Raw genomic sequence first — 16271 nt, 5'->3', positions numbered from 1 at the left:
CAGAATTAGTAATTTTTCTAGAAAACTTGAGATTTCTATCTTAATGTGATATGTGTTGTTTAAGGGTAATTTTGGGAGTGTGGAGATGTGCCGGTATGACCCTCTACAAGACAATACTGGGGAGGTGGTGGCTGTGAAAAAGCTCCAGCACAGTACTGAAGAGCACCTCAGAGACTTCGAAAGAGAAATTGAAATCCTTAAATCCTTGCAACATGACAATATTGTAAAGTACAAAGGAGTCTGCTACAGTGCTGGTATGTTGCCCATTGATTTTTTTTTTTTAACTTAGGATATGTCTTTGGCATACTGGGTAATAGAAACATGTGATATCTCAAGATCTGGACTTAAAATATTCCATTGCCCAGAGAAGGAAACATTCTGTATGACTGGAGATTGTGTTTGGTGTTGGTGGGCTGTAACTACAGGAAATCCTTGATTACTTGGCTAATCATTCTTTTCACTGAGGATGATGGTTACCATTTTTGCTTTAGCATACCGAGGGAATATCATTTCTAAAGAAAGAAACTGTTCATATTTTCTATGAAAATATATTTTTTAATTAGATCCTTTTATTCAGTATAGATGAAGAGAAAGTACATTTTCCTGTCAGCTTGTTTTGATTTGCATAAATGGTTACAGGAGATTAAAACATAAGTATTTCTTGAACTTTCTGTTCAGACCATTTTGATTTAGAAAGTTAGTGTTCCTAACTCCCACATGAACTTTAATTTATAATCAGGTTTTGTCATGTTAGACTCAGATTTTATATCTCTTTACGTCATTTATATACAGTTGTCTTATATTAGTTCATCAATAAAATATGGAAGAATAAAACATTACATTCTCATTTGTGTGTTAATAGGCCGGCATAATCTAAGGTTAATTATGGAGTATTTACCATATGGAAGTTTACGAGACTATCTCCAAAAACATAAAGAACGGATAGATCATAAAAAACTTCTGCAGTACACATCTCAGATATGCAAGGTACCTAATATCCTGGCTATTTGTTGTAAATAAAGAGAGTTTGTGCTTAGTTGCTCAGTCATGTCTGACTCTTTTGCGACCCCATGGACTGTAGCCTGCCAGACTCTTTTGTTCATGGGTTTCTCTAGGCAAGAATATTGGAGTGGGTAGCCATTCCTTTCTCCAGGGGATCTTCCTGACCCAAGGATTGAACCTAGGTCTCTTGTATCACAGGTGGATTCTTTAGCATCTGAGCCACCAGGGAAGCCCAAATAAAGAGAATACATTGAAGTAATTATTAAGAAATAATATAATTTTTTCTATTTTCTCTAGAATTTTCCTTAGATAATTAAGGGAGTAGGTAAGCAGAAGACTGAATTGTTTATGTTTATAAAGCTGGCTGAAAGAAAAATGTTATTTTATCCATAGGGTATGGAGTATCTTGGTACAAAAAGGTATATCCACAGGGATCTGGCGACAAGGAATATATTAGTGGAGAATGAAAACAGAGTTAAAATAGGAGATTTTGGATTAACCAAAGTCTTGCCACAAGACAAAGAGTACTACAAAGTGAAAGAGCCTGGTGAAAGTCCCATATTCTGGTGAGTAGGTTTTAGTACCATGAAATGAAGTTTTAGAGCACAAACTTCAAACTTTATTTTTAGTAGTTTGTCATTTATATATTTATAGTAATAATCAATGAAGTTACTCCCTATGATTTTCTCTGGGAATTTTATGGTTTTAGGTCAAACATTCAAGTTTTTAATCTGTTTTGATGTTGATTTTTATATGTGGTGTAAGATAATGATCTAATTTCATTCTTTTGCATATATCTGCCCAGTTTTCTCAACACCATTTATTGAAGAACTGTCCTTTCTCCATGCTGCTTCCAGCTTTGTTCTTCTTTATCAAGGTTTTTCCCTTTCTCAAAGGATCTTTTGTCATTTCATACAGGTTTTAGAATTTTTTCTAGTTCTGTGAAATATGCCATTGGAATTTTGATAAGAATTGCATTAGATCTGTAGATTGCTTTGAGTGCTGTTGTTCAGTAGCCACATTGTGTCTGACTCTGCGAACCCATGGACTGTAGCACACCAGGCCTCCCTATCCTTCACTATGTCCCGGAGTTTGCCCAAGTTCATGTCGACTGTATCAGTGAAGCCATCCAGCTATCTCATCCTCTGATGCCCTCTTCTCCTTCTGCCCTCGATCTTTCCTAGCTTCAGGGACTTATCCAATGAGTTAGCTGTTCACATCAGGTGACCAAAATACTGGAGCTTTAGCTTCAGCCTCAGTCCTCCCAGTGAGTATTCAGAGTTGATTGACTGATTTTGATCTCTTTGTTTTAAGATTGACTGGTTTGGTCTCCTTGCTGTCCATGGGACTCTCAAGAGTCTTCTCCAGCACCACAGTTTGAAAGCATCAATTTTTTGGTGCTCTACCTTGCTTATGGTCCACCTCTCACATCCGTACATGACTACTGGACCATACTTGACTATACGGACCTTAGTCAGCAAACTGATGTCCTTCCTTTTTAATATACTGTCTAGGTTTGTTATAGCTTTCTTCCAAGAAGCAAGCATCTTCTAATTACATGGCTGCAGTCACCATCCGCAGTGATTTTAGAGCCCAAGAAAAGGAAATCTGTCACTGCTTCCACCTTTTCCCCTTTTCCATTTGCCATGAAGTGATGGGATCAGATGCTGTGATCTTGGTTTTGTAATACTGAGTTTTAAGCCAGCTTTTTCATTCTCCTCTTTTCACCCTCATCAAGAGGTTCTTTAGTTCCTCTTTGCTTTCTGCCACTAAAGTGGTATCATCTGTGTATCTGAGGTGGTTGATATTTCTCCCGGCAGTCTTGATTACAGCTTGTAACTCATCCAGCCCAGCATTTTGCATAATGTGCTCTGTATGTGAGTTAAATAAACAGGGTGACAATAAACAGCCTTTTCATACTCCTTTCTCAATTTTGAACCAGTCATTTGTTCCATATAAGGTTCTAACTGTTGCTTCTTGACCAGCATACATGTTTCTCAGGAGACAGGTAAGATGGTTTGGTATTACCATCTCTTTAAGAATTTTCCAGTTTTTTGTGATCTGCACTGTCACAGACTTTAGTGTAGTCAGTGAAACAGGTAGATATTTTTTCTGGAATTGCCTTGCTTTCTCTTTGATCCAGTGAATTTTGGCAACTTGATCTCCAAGTTGTTCTCCAATTTGATCTCCAACTCGTTCTTGCTTGAAAGTCTGGAAGTTCTCGGTTCATGTAGTGCTGAAGTCTAGCTTAGGTGATTTTGAGCATAACCTTACTAGCATGGGAAATGAGTGCAGTTGTCTGGTAGTTTGAGCATTCTTTAGTACTCCACTTCTTGGGAATTGGGATGAAGATCGACTTTTTCCTGTCCTGTGGCCACTGCTGAGTTTTTCAAACTTGCTGACATATTGAGTGCAGCACTTTAATAGTTATCTAGGTTGGTCATAGCTTTTCTTCCAAAGAGCAAGCATCTTTTAATACTGTGGCTGCAGTACCATCCACAGTGATTTTGGAACCTAAGAAAATAAAATCTGTCACTGTTTCCATTGTTTCACCATCTATTTGCCATGAAGTGATAGGACCAGACGCCATGATCTTAGTTTTTTGAGTGTTGAGTTTTAAGCCAGCTTTTTACCCTCCTCTTTCACTTTCATCAACAGTCTCTTCAGTTCCTCTTCACTTTCGCCATATTCAGTCTTTATTTCTGCCCTCATCTTTGTTATTTCCTTCCTTCTAATAACTTGGGACTTTGATCTTCTTTTTCTAGTTACTTTAGGTGTAAATTCAGATTGTGAGATTTTTCTTGTTTCTTGAGGCAGGCCTGTATTGTTTTGAGCTTCTTTCCTGGAACTACTTTTGGTGCATTCAGTAGATTTTGGTGTGCTTTATTTCTGTTTTCATTTGTCTTTGGATTTTATTTTTCTCTTTTGATTTCTTCATTGACCTATTAGTTGTTTAGTGGCATGTTGTTTATTTTTTAAATTTTATTTGTTTATTATTTTTGGCTGCCCTGGATCTTTGTTGCTGTGTGCCGGCTTTCTCTTGTTGTGGCTAGCAGGGGCTATTTTCTAATTGCAGTGCCCTGGCTTCTGTTGTGGTGGCTTCTCTTGTTGGATAGCATGGGCTCTAGGGTGTGCAGGCTTCAGTAGTTGTACAGGGGCTCAGTAGCTGCAGCTCGTGGGCTGTAGAGCATGGACTCAGTAGTTGTGGCACATGGGCTTAGTTGTCCCGTGGCATATGCAATCTTCCCAGACGCAGAATTGAACCAATGTCGCCTGTATTGCAAGGTGGATTCTTAACCACTGGACCACCAGGGAAGCCCCAGCATGTGGTTTAATCTTCATTTTGTGGTTTTCCAATTTTCTTATTGTGATCTCTAATTTCATACCATTATAGTTGGAAAAGATACTTGATTTGATTTCAGTCTTCCTGAATTATTGAGACAACTTATGGCTTAATATGTGATCTATCTTGGAATGTTTCATTTGCACCTTAGAAGAATGAGTATTCTGTACATACCTTTGAACTCCATCTCATCTAATATGTCATTTAAGGCCAGCTATTTCCTTATTGATTTTTCTGTGAATGATCTATCCACTGCTGTAAGTGGGGTGTTAAAATCCCCTACTGTTGTTATTGCATTGCTTTTAATTTCTCCCTTTAGGTCTGATAATATTTGCTTTATATAGTTGGTGCTCCTATGTATGTATAAATGTGTATTTATAAATATACTTTTCCTTCCATCTAGCCTGAGTGTGTCTTTACTTCTGAAATGAATCTCTTTTATGTATTCATAGATACATACACACATGATGGAATTGTATGTACATACTCATACAGTGGAATACTACTTAGCCTTAAAAAATAATGAAATTTTGTCATTTGCAACAACATGGATGAACTTAGAAGGTCAGACAGAGAAAGATAAATACTGTATGATATCACTTACATTTGGAATCAAAAATACAACAAACTAGTGAATATACACAGATTCAGAGAGTAAACTAGTGGTTACAAATAGAGGCATTACAGGGGTGGCCGAATGGGAGGTACAAACTATTGGATGTAAGATAGGCTACAGGGATATATTTGTTCAACATGGAGAATATAGCTAATATTTTGTACTAACTGTAAATGGTGTATAACCTTTAAGAATCATATACAGATTTTTTCAAAATCAGGAACAAAAAGGTGTATTAAACCAATATTAAAGAAACTTGCAAAAATGTAAAACATACTACTCTAAATACAAAATTTGTTGTTTTGGAAAATAGTTATTTTTTATAAAAATATTATTTATGCTAGTATTACTGGCATTATTGTCATTTTTAATGATACTTTTATGTCTCCTTGGTTTTGAAATCTAATATGGTAAACATATAATCAACCTGATTTCGGTGTTGACCATCAGGTGATGTCCATGTGTAGAGTCTTCTCTTGTGTTGTTGGAAGAGGGTGTTTGCTATGACCAGTGCGTTCTCTTGGCAAAACTCCATTAGCCTTTGCCCTGCTTCATTCCATGCTTCAAGGCCAAATTTGCCTGTTATTCCAGGTGTTTCTTGACTTCCTACTTTTGCATTCCAGTCCCCTATAATGAAAAGGACATCTTTTTTGGGTGTTCGTTCTAAAAGGTCTTGTAGGTCTACATAGAACCGTTCAACTTTGGCTTCTTCAGCGTTACTGGTTGGGGCATAGGCCTGGATTACTGTAATATTGAATGGTTTGCCTTGGAAATGAACAGAAATCATTCTGTCGTTTTTAAGATTGCATCCAAGTACTGCATTTTGGCCTCTTTTGTTGACCATAATGGCTACTCCATTTCTTCTAAGGGATTCCTGCCCACAGTAGTAAATATAATGGTCATCTGAGTTAAATTCACCCATTCCAGTCCATTTTAATTCACCGATTTCCTAGAATGTCTATGTTCACTCTTGCCATCTCCTGTTTGACCACTTCCAATTTGCCTTGATTCATGGACCTAACTAACATTCCAGGTTCCTATGCAATATTGCTCTTTACAGCATCGGACCTTGCTTCTATCACCAGTCACATCCACAACTGGGTATTGGTTTTGCTTTTGCTCCATCCCTTCATTCCTTCTAGAGTTATTTCTCCACTGATCTCAAGTAGCATACTGGGCACCTACCGACCTGGGGAATTCCTCATTCAGTATCCTATCTTTTTGCCTTTTGATACTGTTCATGGGGTTCTCAAGGCAAGTGTACTGGGAGAAATATCAATAACCTCAAATATGCAGATGACACCACCCTTATGGCAGAAAGTGAAGAGGAACTCAAAAGCCTCTTGATGAAAGTGAAAGAGGAGAGTGAAAAGGTTGGCTTGAAGCTCAACATTCAGAAAACAAAGATCATGGCATCTGGTCCCATCACTTCATGGGAAATAGATGGGGAAACAGTGGAAACAGTGTCAGACTTTATTTTTTTGGGCTCCAAAATCACTGCAGATGCTGATTGCAGCCAGGAAATTAAGAGACGCTTACTCCTTGGAAGGAAAGTTATGTCCAACCTAGATAGTATATTAAAAATCAGAGACATTACTTTGCCAACAAAGGTCCGTCTAGTCAAGGCTGTGGTTTTTCCCGTGGTCATGTATGGATGTGAGAGTTGGACTGTGAAGAAAGCTGAGCGCCAAAGAATTGATGCTTTTGAACTGTGGTGCTGGAGAAGACTCTTGAGAGTCTCTTGTACTGCAAGGAGATCCAACCAGTCCATTCTAAAGGAGATCAATCCTGGGTGTTCACTGAAACTAAACTAAAGCTGAAACTGCAATACTTTGGCCACCTCATGCGACGAGTTGACTCACTGGAAAAGATTCTGATGTTGGGAAAGGTTGGGGGCGGGAGGAGAAAGGGACGACAGAGAATGAGAAGGCTGGATGGCATCACCGACTCGATGGACATGAGTTTGAGTGAACTCCGGGAGTTGGTGATGGACAGGGAGGCCTGGCGTGCTGTGATTCATGGGGTCGCAGAGAGTCAGACAAGACTGAGCGACTGAACTGAACTGATGGTAAACATTAGTAGATACGACCCACATAAACAAAAGCTTTGGGGGCATGTCAGTAATTTTTTAGTGTATAGGGGACTTCACACCACAACTGGAGGTATAGAGGGTGCATTGTATTAAGGAGAGGCTAACAGCAGAGAGGACTAGTTAGACAACGTTTTCAGGTATCTAGGTCATTGATTTTGAATATATAAAAATATTTGTGCATATATACCCATTGAAAGAATTATCAAAAGCTATATTCTTTATGGAACATTTAAAAATTTTATATGGTTGTAAATATTTTGTAAAGTATTATAAATAATGACATTAATACCAGGTGTATCAGTCCTTTAGAGGTATACAGTGAAATCCAAATGCCGCAGCAACTTGATACAGATTATCACCCACTTAAAAAGGTAAAGGAGGAGACTTTGTTTTTGATAGAAACTTTATGTTATTCCTTTTTCTCTTTAAAATTATGTTTACACCTCCCTTCTCAGAATTCTGCATAATGTATTTTATTTTGCACTTGTAATAAATCTAGATAATCTTTGTAACCAAAATACATATATAAATTGAATTAATTTTAAAATTTGCTGTGACCACAAAACTATTCATTTTTTTTATTCTGGATCGAATTATCATTGAAGTTACTGTCAGGATGCAATTTCCAATTCAATATAAATGAATTAGTAATTTGGATAGTTCTTTAAAAATTTTTATTGCAGTCATTTCTTAATGAGATACGGAGTTTATTTTCCCCCCTCCAACTAGTCCATATAGCCTTAGATAAATATTATTTACTTGTATAATGGGACCAGATTCAACATAAATTCCAAGTTTATTTTTGTTTTTGTAAACACAGAGAAATCTTTTTTGTATAAATGAGAAGGGAATGGAAGGAGTTTTGTTATAACATTGTCATTCACGTTTGTGACTTGTGATAAGCAAAACAGTATACAGTGATCTAGTGATAGAATTTGTTAGCTAGCAGTTTCATTAGATCCATTCTGTTTTCAATTTCATAGAAAACAAAGACTTAAACCCACTTGATTTTCAAAAGTGGATTTACTACCCAGTCATTAGGGTCTTTCAGTTTCTGGGAAGTATCCAAAATTTTTTTTCAAATTAATTCAGATCATGGTATTACTCTCATGTAGAGGCATCTTGTTTCTACATTTATAAAAGGTTAAAAAACAGAATGTTAACTTCAATACAGTATTTTAAATAACATTTTATAATTTTTAAATACATGATTTAAATATGGTAGTCCCTTGCACTGTCTCAAACATTGAGTCACTTAATGAAGAATATCCTTCATTCAATCTGCTTAGCAATACCAGGCCTCATAAACAAATACACTTATTTTCCAACAGAAAAAACCTTAGTTCATTTTTCAGTTCAAGTAATTAATGTTATGAAATACTGTTTTTAAAAAAATCGTTATAAACTGTAGAACACATGTGCAGAGAGACATGTTTAAAATGAAGCTAACAAAGCATATCTGTCAGAGTTCCTTCTTTTTGAGATTCTATCTTTGCTAATTTTAAATATTCACTTTCATACCTAACTTTATATTCTTATCATAAAGACAGCCCCTAAAGTTTTGGGACCTGTATTTCTTCCTGAATATTTGGAAGGATTAATCACAAAGGAAGTCAGGATAAGCTTATGTGCGTGCATGCATGCTAAGTCGCTTCAGTTATGTCCAACTCTTTAAGACCTCATGGACTGTAGCCTTCCTCTCCAGAGGAGGACTGCAGACTCCTCTGTGGGAGTCTCCAGGTGAGGATAGTGGAGTGGGTTGCCGTGCCCTCCTCCAGGGCAGGATAAGCTTAAGATGGTATATATATATTTAGTATAATTAATTTCATTATTAAACAATTAAGATAAATCGCTTCTCATTACTTAATTTCCAATACATAATACAGAATAAAATATACTTAAGATTATGTTTTATGAAGTAAGGCATATGGTAAAAGGCCTATTATTCCATCAGTAAATAAATGTTTTAGGGAAATTGAACTCTGATGTTTGTGCTGCTCAGTCTCCTCAACTCTTTGCAACCTGTAGACTGTAATTCACCAGGGATTTTCCAGGCAAGAATACTGGAGTGAGTTTCCATTTCCTTCTCCAGCATATCTTCCCCACCCAGTGATCCAGCCCATGTCTCTTGCATCTCCTGCATTGATAGGTGGATTCTTTACCAGTATCGCCACCTGGGAAGCCTGATGTTTAACTTTGGAGATTCACTAATAAGGAGCTTGTATAAAAATCAGAAACCATATTATTGTCATCATGATCAAAATTTTATGTATTTAATGCAAAAGAAAGCTATATACTGCTAGAAACTAATCAGATAGTTAGCATATTATTTTATTTTCATAGTAGCAAGTAAAAATGTTAAGTGTTTTATGTAAGTAAATGAGGTTAACTAATTTTTATATAAATATTTCAGAAGGAGTTGATAGAATATATTTTAACTAGCTTACTGAAAAGCAAACACTACATCTAAAGTTTGAAAGAAATCATAATTTTTATCCATAGGATTTAGCCACCATATTTAAAAAAATATGTAATTTCATTTAAAAGAATCATTGTCATCTATATTGCTTTTATTGTTCAAAAGTGTTGTTTAACTTACAGCTTTTCCTGTAGGTTTGTATTAAGAAGAACTAAGGGAAAATGCTTCTGCTGAAATTTTTTTTGTTAATTATTAAAGCAGGGTTTTAAACTAATGGAGAATCCTTATACTGTTCTTGCTATAGAGCCCCTTGGAAAATATTTGTATGTTTTTCTGCTTACTCCTCACCTGGTTTGAAGATCTCTGTACTAGTCATGAGATAAGGATCTAACCGAAGACTGTAATGGCAGTATTGGATTGAGAGGCTGATTGGAGACATATCTAAGACATACTCAAGAAACTTAGGGACTCAGTAGACTTTGGAGTGAAAGATGAGTCAAATAGAATTCTTAAGATTTTCAATTTAGGGAGTTGGATAGATTTGATGTCATTCATTGATTGCATAGAGAAAGTAAAATAATCTTGTACAAGTGGGCTGGATTTCTTTTTGCCCATGGAACTGTAATGTGTAAATTTTCAGTAAGTCTGAAACACAAAAGAAACGTGAAAGTAAAGTGGCTGTAAATTTGGGAGACCTTACTGTGTACGTGGATGATAGTATCTAAGGGAAATTTTTTGAAAGAGAGGAAAAGCTGTGATGATGGAACTTGGGGAAATCCAACTTTAGAAAATAGAGAAGAGGAGGGAATGTGCTGGGGAAATGTCATTAAAAACAAATCTCCTTGCAACCCAGAAAGCCTCTCCCCCAAAATAGAATAGAAAACAGTTTCATTACTGAATAAACATTAATCCAGAAAGTAATATGCATCATAAGCAGTCTGCTAAGAGATTGCAAAAAACAGAAAGAAATCTCACTCTTGGATATGGCCAAGCCAATTCAACTTGTTCCATATATGTTCTCAGGATAAACAGTAACTTGTCCTCAAGTAAGAGGACTTGACAGCATCATCTGTCACACATAGTTCAGTTCAGTTCAGTCGCTCAATCGTGTCTGACTCTTTGTGACCCCATGAATCGCAGCACACCAGGCCTCTCTGTCCATCACCAACTCCCGGAGTTCACTCAAACTCATGTCCACAGAGTCGGTGATGCCTTCCAGCTATCTCATCCTCTGTCGTCCCCTTCTCCTCCTGCCCCCAATCCTTCCCAGCATCAGAGTCTTTTCCAGTGAGTCAACTCGTCGCATGAGGTGGCCAAAGTATTGCAGTTTCAGCTTTAGCATCAGTCCTTCCAATGAACACCCAGGATCGATCTCCCTTAGAATGGACTGGTTGGATCGCCTTGCAGTCCAAGGGACTCTCAAGAGTCTTCTCTAACACCACAGTTCAAAAGCATCAATTCTTCGGTGATCAGCTTTCTTCACAATCCAACTCTCACAGCCATACATGACCACGGGAAAAACCATAGCCTTGACTAGACGGACCTTTGTTGGCAAAGTAATGTCTCTGCTTTTTAATATGCTGTCTAGGTTGGTCATAACTTTCCTTCCAAGGAGTAAGCATCTTTTAATTTCATGGCTGCAGTCACCATCTGCAGTGATTTTGGAGCCCCTCAAAATAAAGTCTGACACTGTTTCCACTGTTTCCCCATCTATCTGCCATGAAGTGATGGGACCGGATGTCATGATCTTAGTTTTCTGAATGTTGAGCTTTAAGCCAATTTTTTCACTCTCCTCTTTCACTTTCATCAAGAGGCTTTTTAGTTCACAAAACTGTCACACATAAGTTCATCCTAAATTCACTTAGTAATAGGAGTGCCCATTTGTGTTAGCTAATTGGCTTTATCCAAAGGAAAAATAAACTTCTCATATCTTTATGATAGGAGATAGTTTTGCAACTTTCAGGAGGCACCAGCCCAAGTTAGGCTCCTGCCCTGCCACTTAAACTGGGATGTAGGGACATTATCTTCCTTGATAACTGCCTTCTGAAGAGGTGGTTTCCAGGTTCTTGAGAAAGACATTGTTATATGTAAACCTAGCAAGAGGCTTTTAAGCAAAAGCTTTTAAAAAGATTTTTACATATATTTCAAAGAGAGAATTCACAATTCTAAATTTTCTGAAGTAAATGAGAGAGTCTTTTCCCTCCTTTTCTCCGTGGGCTTCTTTTTTCCTTTGTATTTATCCTTACATATGTAATGTGAAAATGAAAGGAGAAATTACAGAGTGCTTTCATGAAAGCCAAAGTAGAATATTTTGCAAAGGTTGAGGGAGTAGTACTCCTCTTCAAGGAGGTTATATTCCATATGTGGGATAAACTAACATAACATAACTAAATATGTAAATTTTTAAAATAAATATAAAAATAATAGAGCATTACATGGTTAATTGTGTATTACAGACTGGAAGTACTATAGAAATTCAGTAGCATGAGGTCATTGAGACCTTAAGTAGTTAGAGAAGGATTTCTGGAAGTGAGGAACCATAGGCTGAAGGAGAGAAGGAGATTTTGAAGGAGAGATTCAGTTTATGCAATTAATATTTTAAGTCTCAGTTTAAAACAGATCTTTCATTATTCTCTATAATGAATGTAAACAGAATATAAACGTTGTGGATCATGATGTTCATAATCAATTGGCCAAAATTCTTCCTTGGGTAGTGTTAATACTTGAGGAAAAGGATGACACCATTTTCCCCTGTGACTTTCTGTTTTCTATGTTCCCTCTTTTAATCACCCCCTTTCAAATTAACAGTTATTTGTTTTATATGTGAATAGCTTCAGGTCTTCTCCAGCTTAAAAGGCTCTTTTCTCTCTAGGATACTTGCATGCATGCCAAGTCACTTCAGTTGTGTCTGACTCTGACCTTATGGACTGTAGCCTGCCAGGCTCCCCTGTCCATGGGATTCTCTGAGCAAGAATACTGGAGTGGATTGCCATGTCCTCCTCCAGGGAATCTTCCCAACTCAGGGACTGGACCCTTGTCTCCTGCATTGCAGGCAGATCCTTTACCATCTGAGCCACCAGGGAAGCCCCCCTAGGATACCTGGATTCGTTTTAAGCTTAACTTGGAAAGATGAGCTTTTTTTTTCTTCCTTTTTTTTTTTTTTCTTTTTCATTTCTTTGAAAGTACTGTGCAATTAACCCTGGTATTAGGGAGACAGAATTAATTTTTTTTTTTTTGAATTTAGTTATCTTTGTGTATTGTGGTTCCCAAGACCACCCTCAGGTTTGATCATTCACTGGAAGGACTCAAAGGACTCAGCATACAGTCATAAGCACGACTGTGACTCTTACAGAGGAAGGATGGAAAGCAAAGTTAGCAAAAGGAAAAGACTCTGTGGCAATGCCTGGAGGAAACCAAGCACATGTTTTCAAGTATTCTCTCCCAGTAGAGTCAAATGGGACACACATAATTCCCCCAGCAATAAATTCTGATTACATGTGTGAAATCTCATCTACTAAGGTAGCTTAATAGAGACTCAGTGCCCACAGTTTTTATTGGAACTGATCCATGTAGATATTTTCTGTCTGGCATATACCAAAACTCTAGTATCATATTGTCTATGGAAATGGTGTAGGTGCAGTAAGCCACTTCTGTCATTTAGGGAATTGTGGAAACTCTCCTGAATCTAACATCCCAGGTACCAATCAAGTGTCAGCATTCAACAACAGACCTTTTTGATGATTGCAAACTCAGGCCTGATGTGTTAACCCTTTTCTGTACACCTTGATTTTTGTTTTGTTTTTAAATCCAGTGATTTGCAGGTAAAATCAAGAGTTGACACATCAGGTAACTCTTTTAAATATATTATAGGTATGCACCAGAATCACTGACAGAGAGCAAGTTTTCTGTGGCTTCAGATGTTTGGAGCTTTGGAGTGGTTCTGTATGAACTTTTCACGTATATTGAGAAGAGTAAAAGCCCACCAGCGGTCAGTATGCTTTTTGTTTGCTTTCAATTTCTTTTTTAACGTGAGAAAAGCTTTTCCAGGGAGTAATAGTAAACTTAGGATTATTTTAGAGTTCCTATTGGTTATTTATAAGATAATAAGCAACAAAATAACCCCAAAACTAACTCATTAAATTAACTTGAGGTTTCAAAAGGTGGGGATTGTAGTAGTTTAATATATTCTCTTAATATTATTTTTAGTAAATCCAATAAACTCATTCATCCCAGGAATTATTGCCAGTGTTAAACCTTTTAAAGTAATATTTTTTCTAGGCATTGTATAATTTTAATATAGGACAGTATAGAAAAGAAAATGAAAGTAATCTCTAATTCAGTTACTCAGAGGTAACTACTTTAATATTGTAGTATGTTTTCTTTCAGGATTCTTTTAATTTTATATGTAAAAATTAAATTTTATTAAAAAGTTTTATTTATAAAATAAGTCATACTGTACCGTTTGTTTTCCTGCTTTTTCATTACAGATTATAACATGGACATTTTCCTATGTTAATAAATATTTACTACAAATATGACTTCTAATTTCTTGATGGTGTTTCAACATAAGGATATAGTTTCTGGACAATCATTTTCCATTTTTCAGCCTTTTAAGTAACACTCATTGAACATAGTGGCTGTCCTTATATATAAATAATTATGTTTATCTCTGGTTGTCATCTTAGAGTGAAAATGTAATTATATGTGAAACATTATGGACTCATATATATAAAAGATTTTGATGATTTCAAAATGCTCTCCAGGAAATCTGTATCTCAATTAGAGTCTCAGTAGCTGTGCATAGGGGTATATATTTTATCATTTGTCAGTGTGGACTGTTACATTTCCACGCAGTTTTGCCAAATTGATGGGAGAGAAGTTGTACTGATTTGATTTTAATTTGGCATTTCTGCCTTTAGTGTGATTGAGTACATATTTATTGGGCGTTTGGGTTATGTGCACCTGTGCGTTGTATCCTCATGTACTTTGCCCATTTTTATATTGGTAATTTTTCTTACCAATATATAAGAGTTTTCTGTATTTAAATAAATGTGTTCATTGTAAATTTCCTCTACCTTATGGTTCAGACTTTAATCTTATGAATTTTAAACATATGAACATCTCTTATTGCATTTATGCTTTAATATTCATTCTGCATTTTTTAATGTCCTCTTCTACATTCAACTTTTTATTTCAACTGAAATGTGATATGATGTGTTAAAACAAAGTGTGTTTTTAGTTCGCTGGTTTTGAATTCTCCTTGGGATTTGTGTTGAGAGTGTTATAGTTACAGAAACAGCATTATAGAGGTTCCACATTTAACAATCTTTTATGAAGTATGACTGAAAACGAAGTTTTTGAAGTTAAAATAGTATTGTTTTTAAAAGTTTCAAGGTAAGGAAACATACATACATGGGATTTTTCCCATTTACTGGAAGAAATTGAGAATTCTGCTTCAAATTAAATGTACCAAAAATATGTCATTGAAAAGTGGGTTTGTGTTTCAGGAATTTATGCGTATGATTGGCAATGACAAACAAGGACAGATGATTGTGTTTCATTTGATAGAACTCCTGAAGAATAATGGAAGATTACCAAGACCAGATGGATGCCCAGATGAGGTAACAAAAATTTTTTTTATCCACAGTAATCATGCATTTTCTTTCTCTCTTTACCCAAGGATTTCAGGTCAGTTTATCCAGTTCACTGGACTTTTAGCTAAATAGCATAAACATGACTGTGGATGTAGGTATAGCCAAGACATATGCCTCTATAAAAAAATTAAGTGAGAGTTCCAAATTCATGTCTTCACCAGTTAAAAAATGATGTTTGTGTTCATTGTAATTTTGGTTTATTTTCCCTTTTACAGATTTATGTGATTATGACAGAATGCTGGAACAATAATGTAAACCAGCGCCCCTCTTTCAGAGACCTAGCTGTTCGAGTTGATCAAATAAGGGACAACATGACTGGATGAAAGAAATGAACTTCACTCTGAGACCAGAATAGACTTACAGAACAAAGTTTTGTATTTCACATTGCTGTGGACTGTGGTTACTTATATCATTATTATGTAGATCACAATATTAGCCAGCTAAAGTGTGGAAATACCTGCTTAAAACTTTCGAAGTTTAGTGTGTTTTTCTTCATGAGGATACCAGCCAAAGACATTGATGAAAAGTCCTTAGCAAAGAGTTTTGTAAAATATTTCGGGAACCTGATCAGTCAGTTAACATCACTTTTCTTTGGCAAAAAATGAAAATCAGACATTTTTCAACTAAGAATTAGGAGAGATTAAGAAATTGTAAATTTTAAATATATACAGAATACATATGTACAGTTTTTACCATAGTGAATGTATGACACCTTGGCGTCTTGTGTGATGTTTTACACAAGGGCTGGTATTCATAAATAATGTTTTATAATTTTTCCATAGTTGATCTATGATAACTTCACTGTATAGACAAATTAAGATGCTCAGATAATTGAATATGCACCTTTTTGTCCTTGTGCATCTGTGTCACTGGCCAGCAATATAAGCAGGTGTATGCTTTACTTTAGCTTGTTGTTCTGTGTACTGTAAATATTTTTCAAAGCAAAGGGAACAAATGTTTAGTTTTATTTGTATAGGGAATTTTCCTGACCCTCTAGAATACATTTTGAAATGGAACAAGTTTACAAAGATTAACACAATATATTTTCTTATTTGTCTCCCTCGTATCTGTTTGTGGCATGTATGTTTTTTAAATAGAGCTATCTCCAGATTTTTCTAAGACCACCGTGAACAGTTTTCTTTTAA

At 36.0% G+C, this 16271-nt stretch overlaps 1 protein-coding gene across 2 annotated transcripts in view; it reads left to right on the top strand.

Annotated features, from left to right (window-relative positions):
- JAK2 (Janus kinase 2) overlaps positions 1 to 16192 on the top strand; it is a 103095-nt gene extending 86903 nt beyond the window's left edge. For both annotated transcript variants that reach the window (XM_088837907.1, XM_088837908.1), the window contains 6 exons: positions 65 to 254; positions 863 to 987; positions 1396 to 1568; positions 13343 to 13460; positions 14980 to 15093; positions 15342 to 16192. In XM_088837907.1, the coding sequence (XP_088694033.1) occupies positions 65 to 254; positions 863 to 987; positions 1396 to 1568; positions 13343 to 13460; positions 14980 to 15093; positions 15342 to 15449 (828 nt within the window). In that variant the 3' untranslated portion in view covers positions 15450 to 16192. The remainder of the gene's footprint in view (positions 1 to 64; positions 255 to 862; positions 988 to 1395; positions 1569 to 13342; positions 13461 to 14979; positions 15094 to 15341) is intronic.
- Positions 16193 to 16271: the final 79 nt, after the last annotated feature.

The sequence above is a fragment of the Moschus berezovskii genome, chromosome 7 (genome assembly GCF_049115385.1).
Source record: "Moschus berezovskii isolate FMDL1 chromosome 7, NW_MosBer_1.0, whole genome shotgun sequence".
Lineage (NCBI taxonomy): Eukaryota > Metazoa > Chordata > Mammalia > Artiodactyla > Moschidae > Moschus > Moschus berezovskii.
The sequence above is the reverse complement of the archived record's forward strand: the minus strand, read 5'-3'. Positions and strand labels throughout refer to the sequence as shown.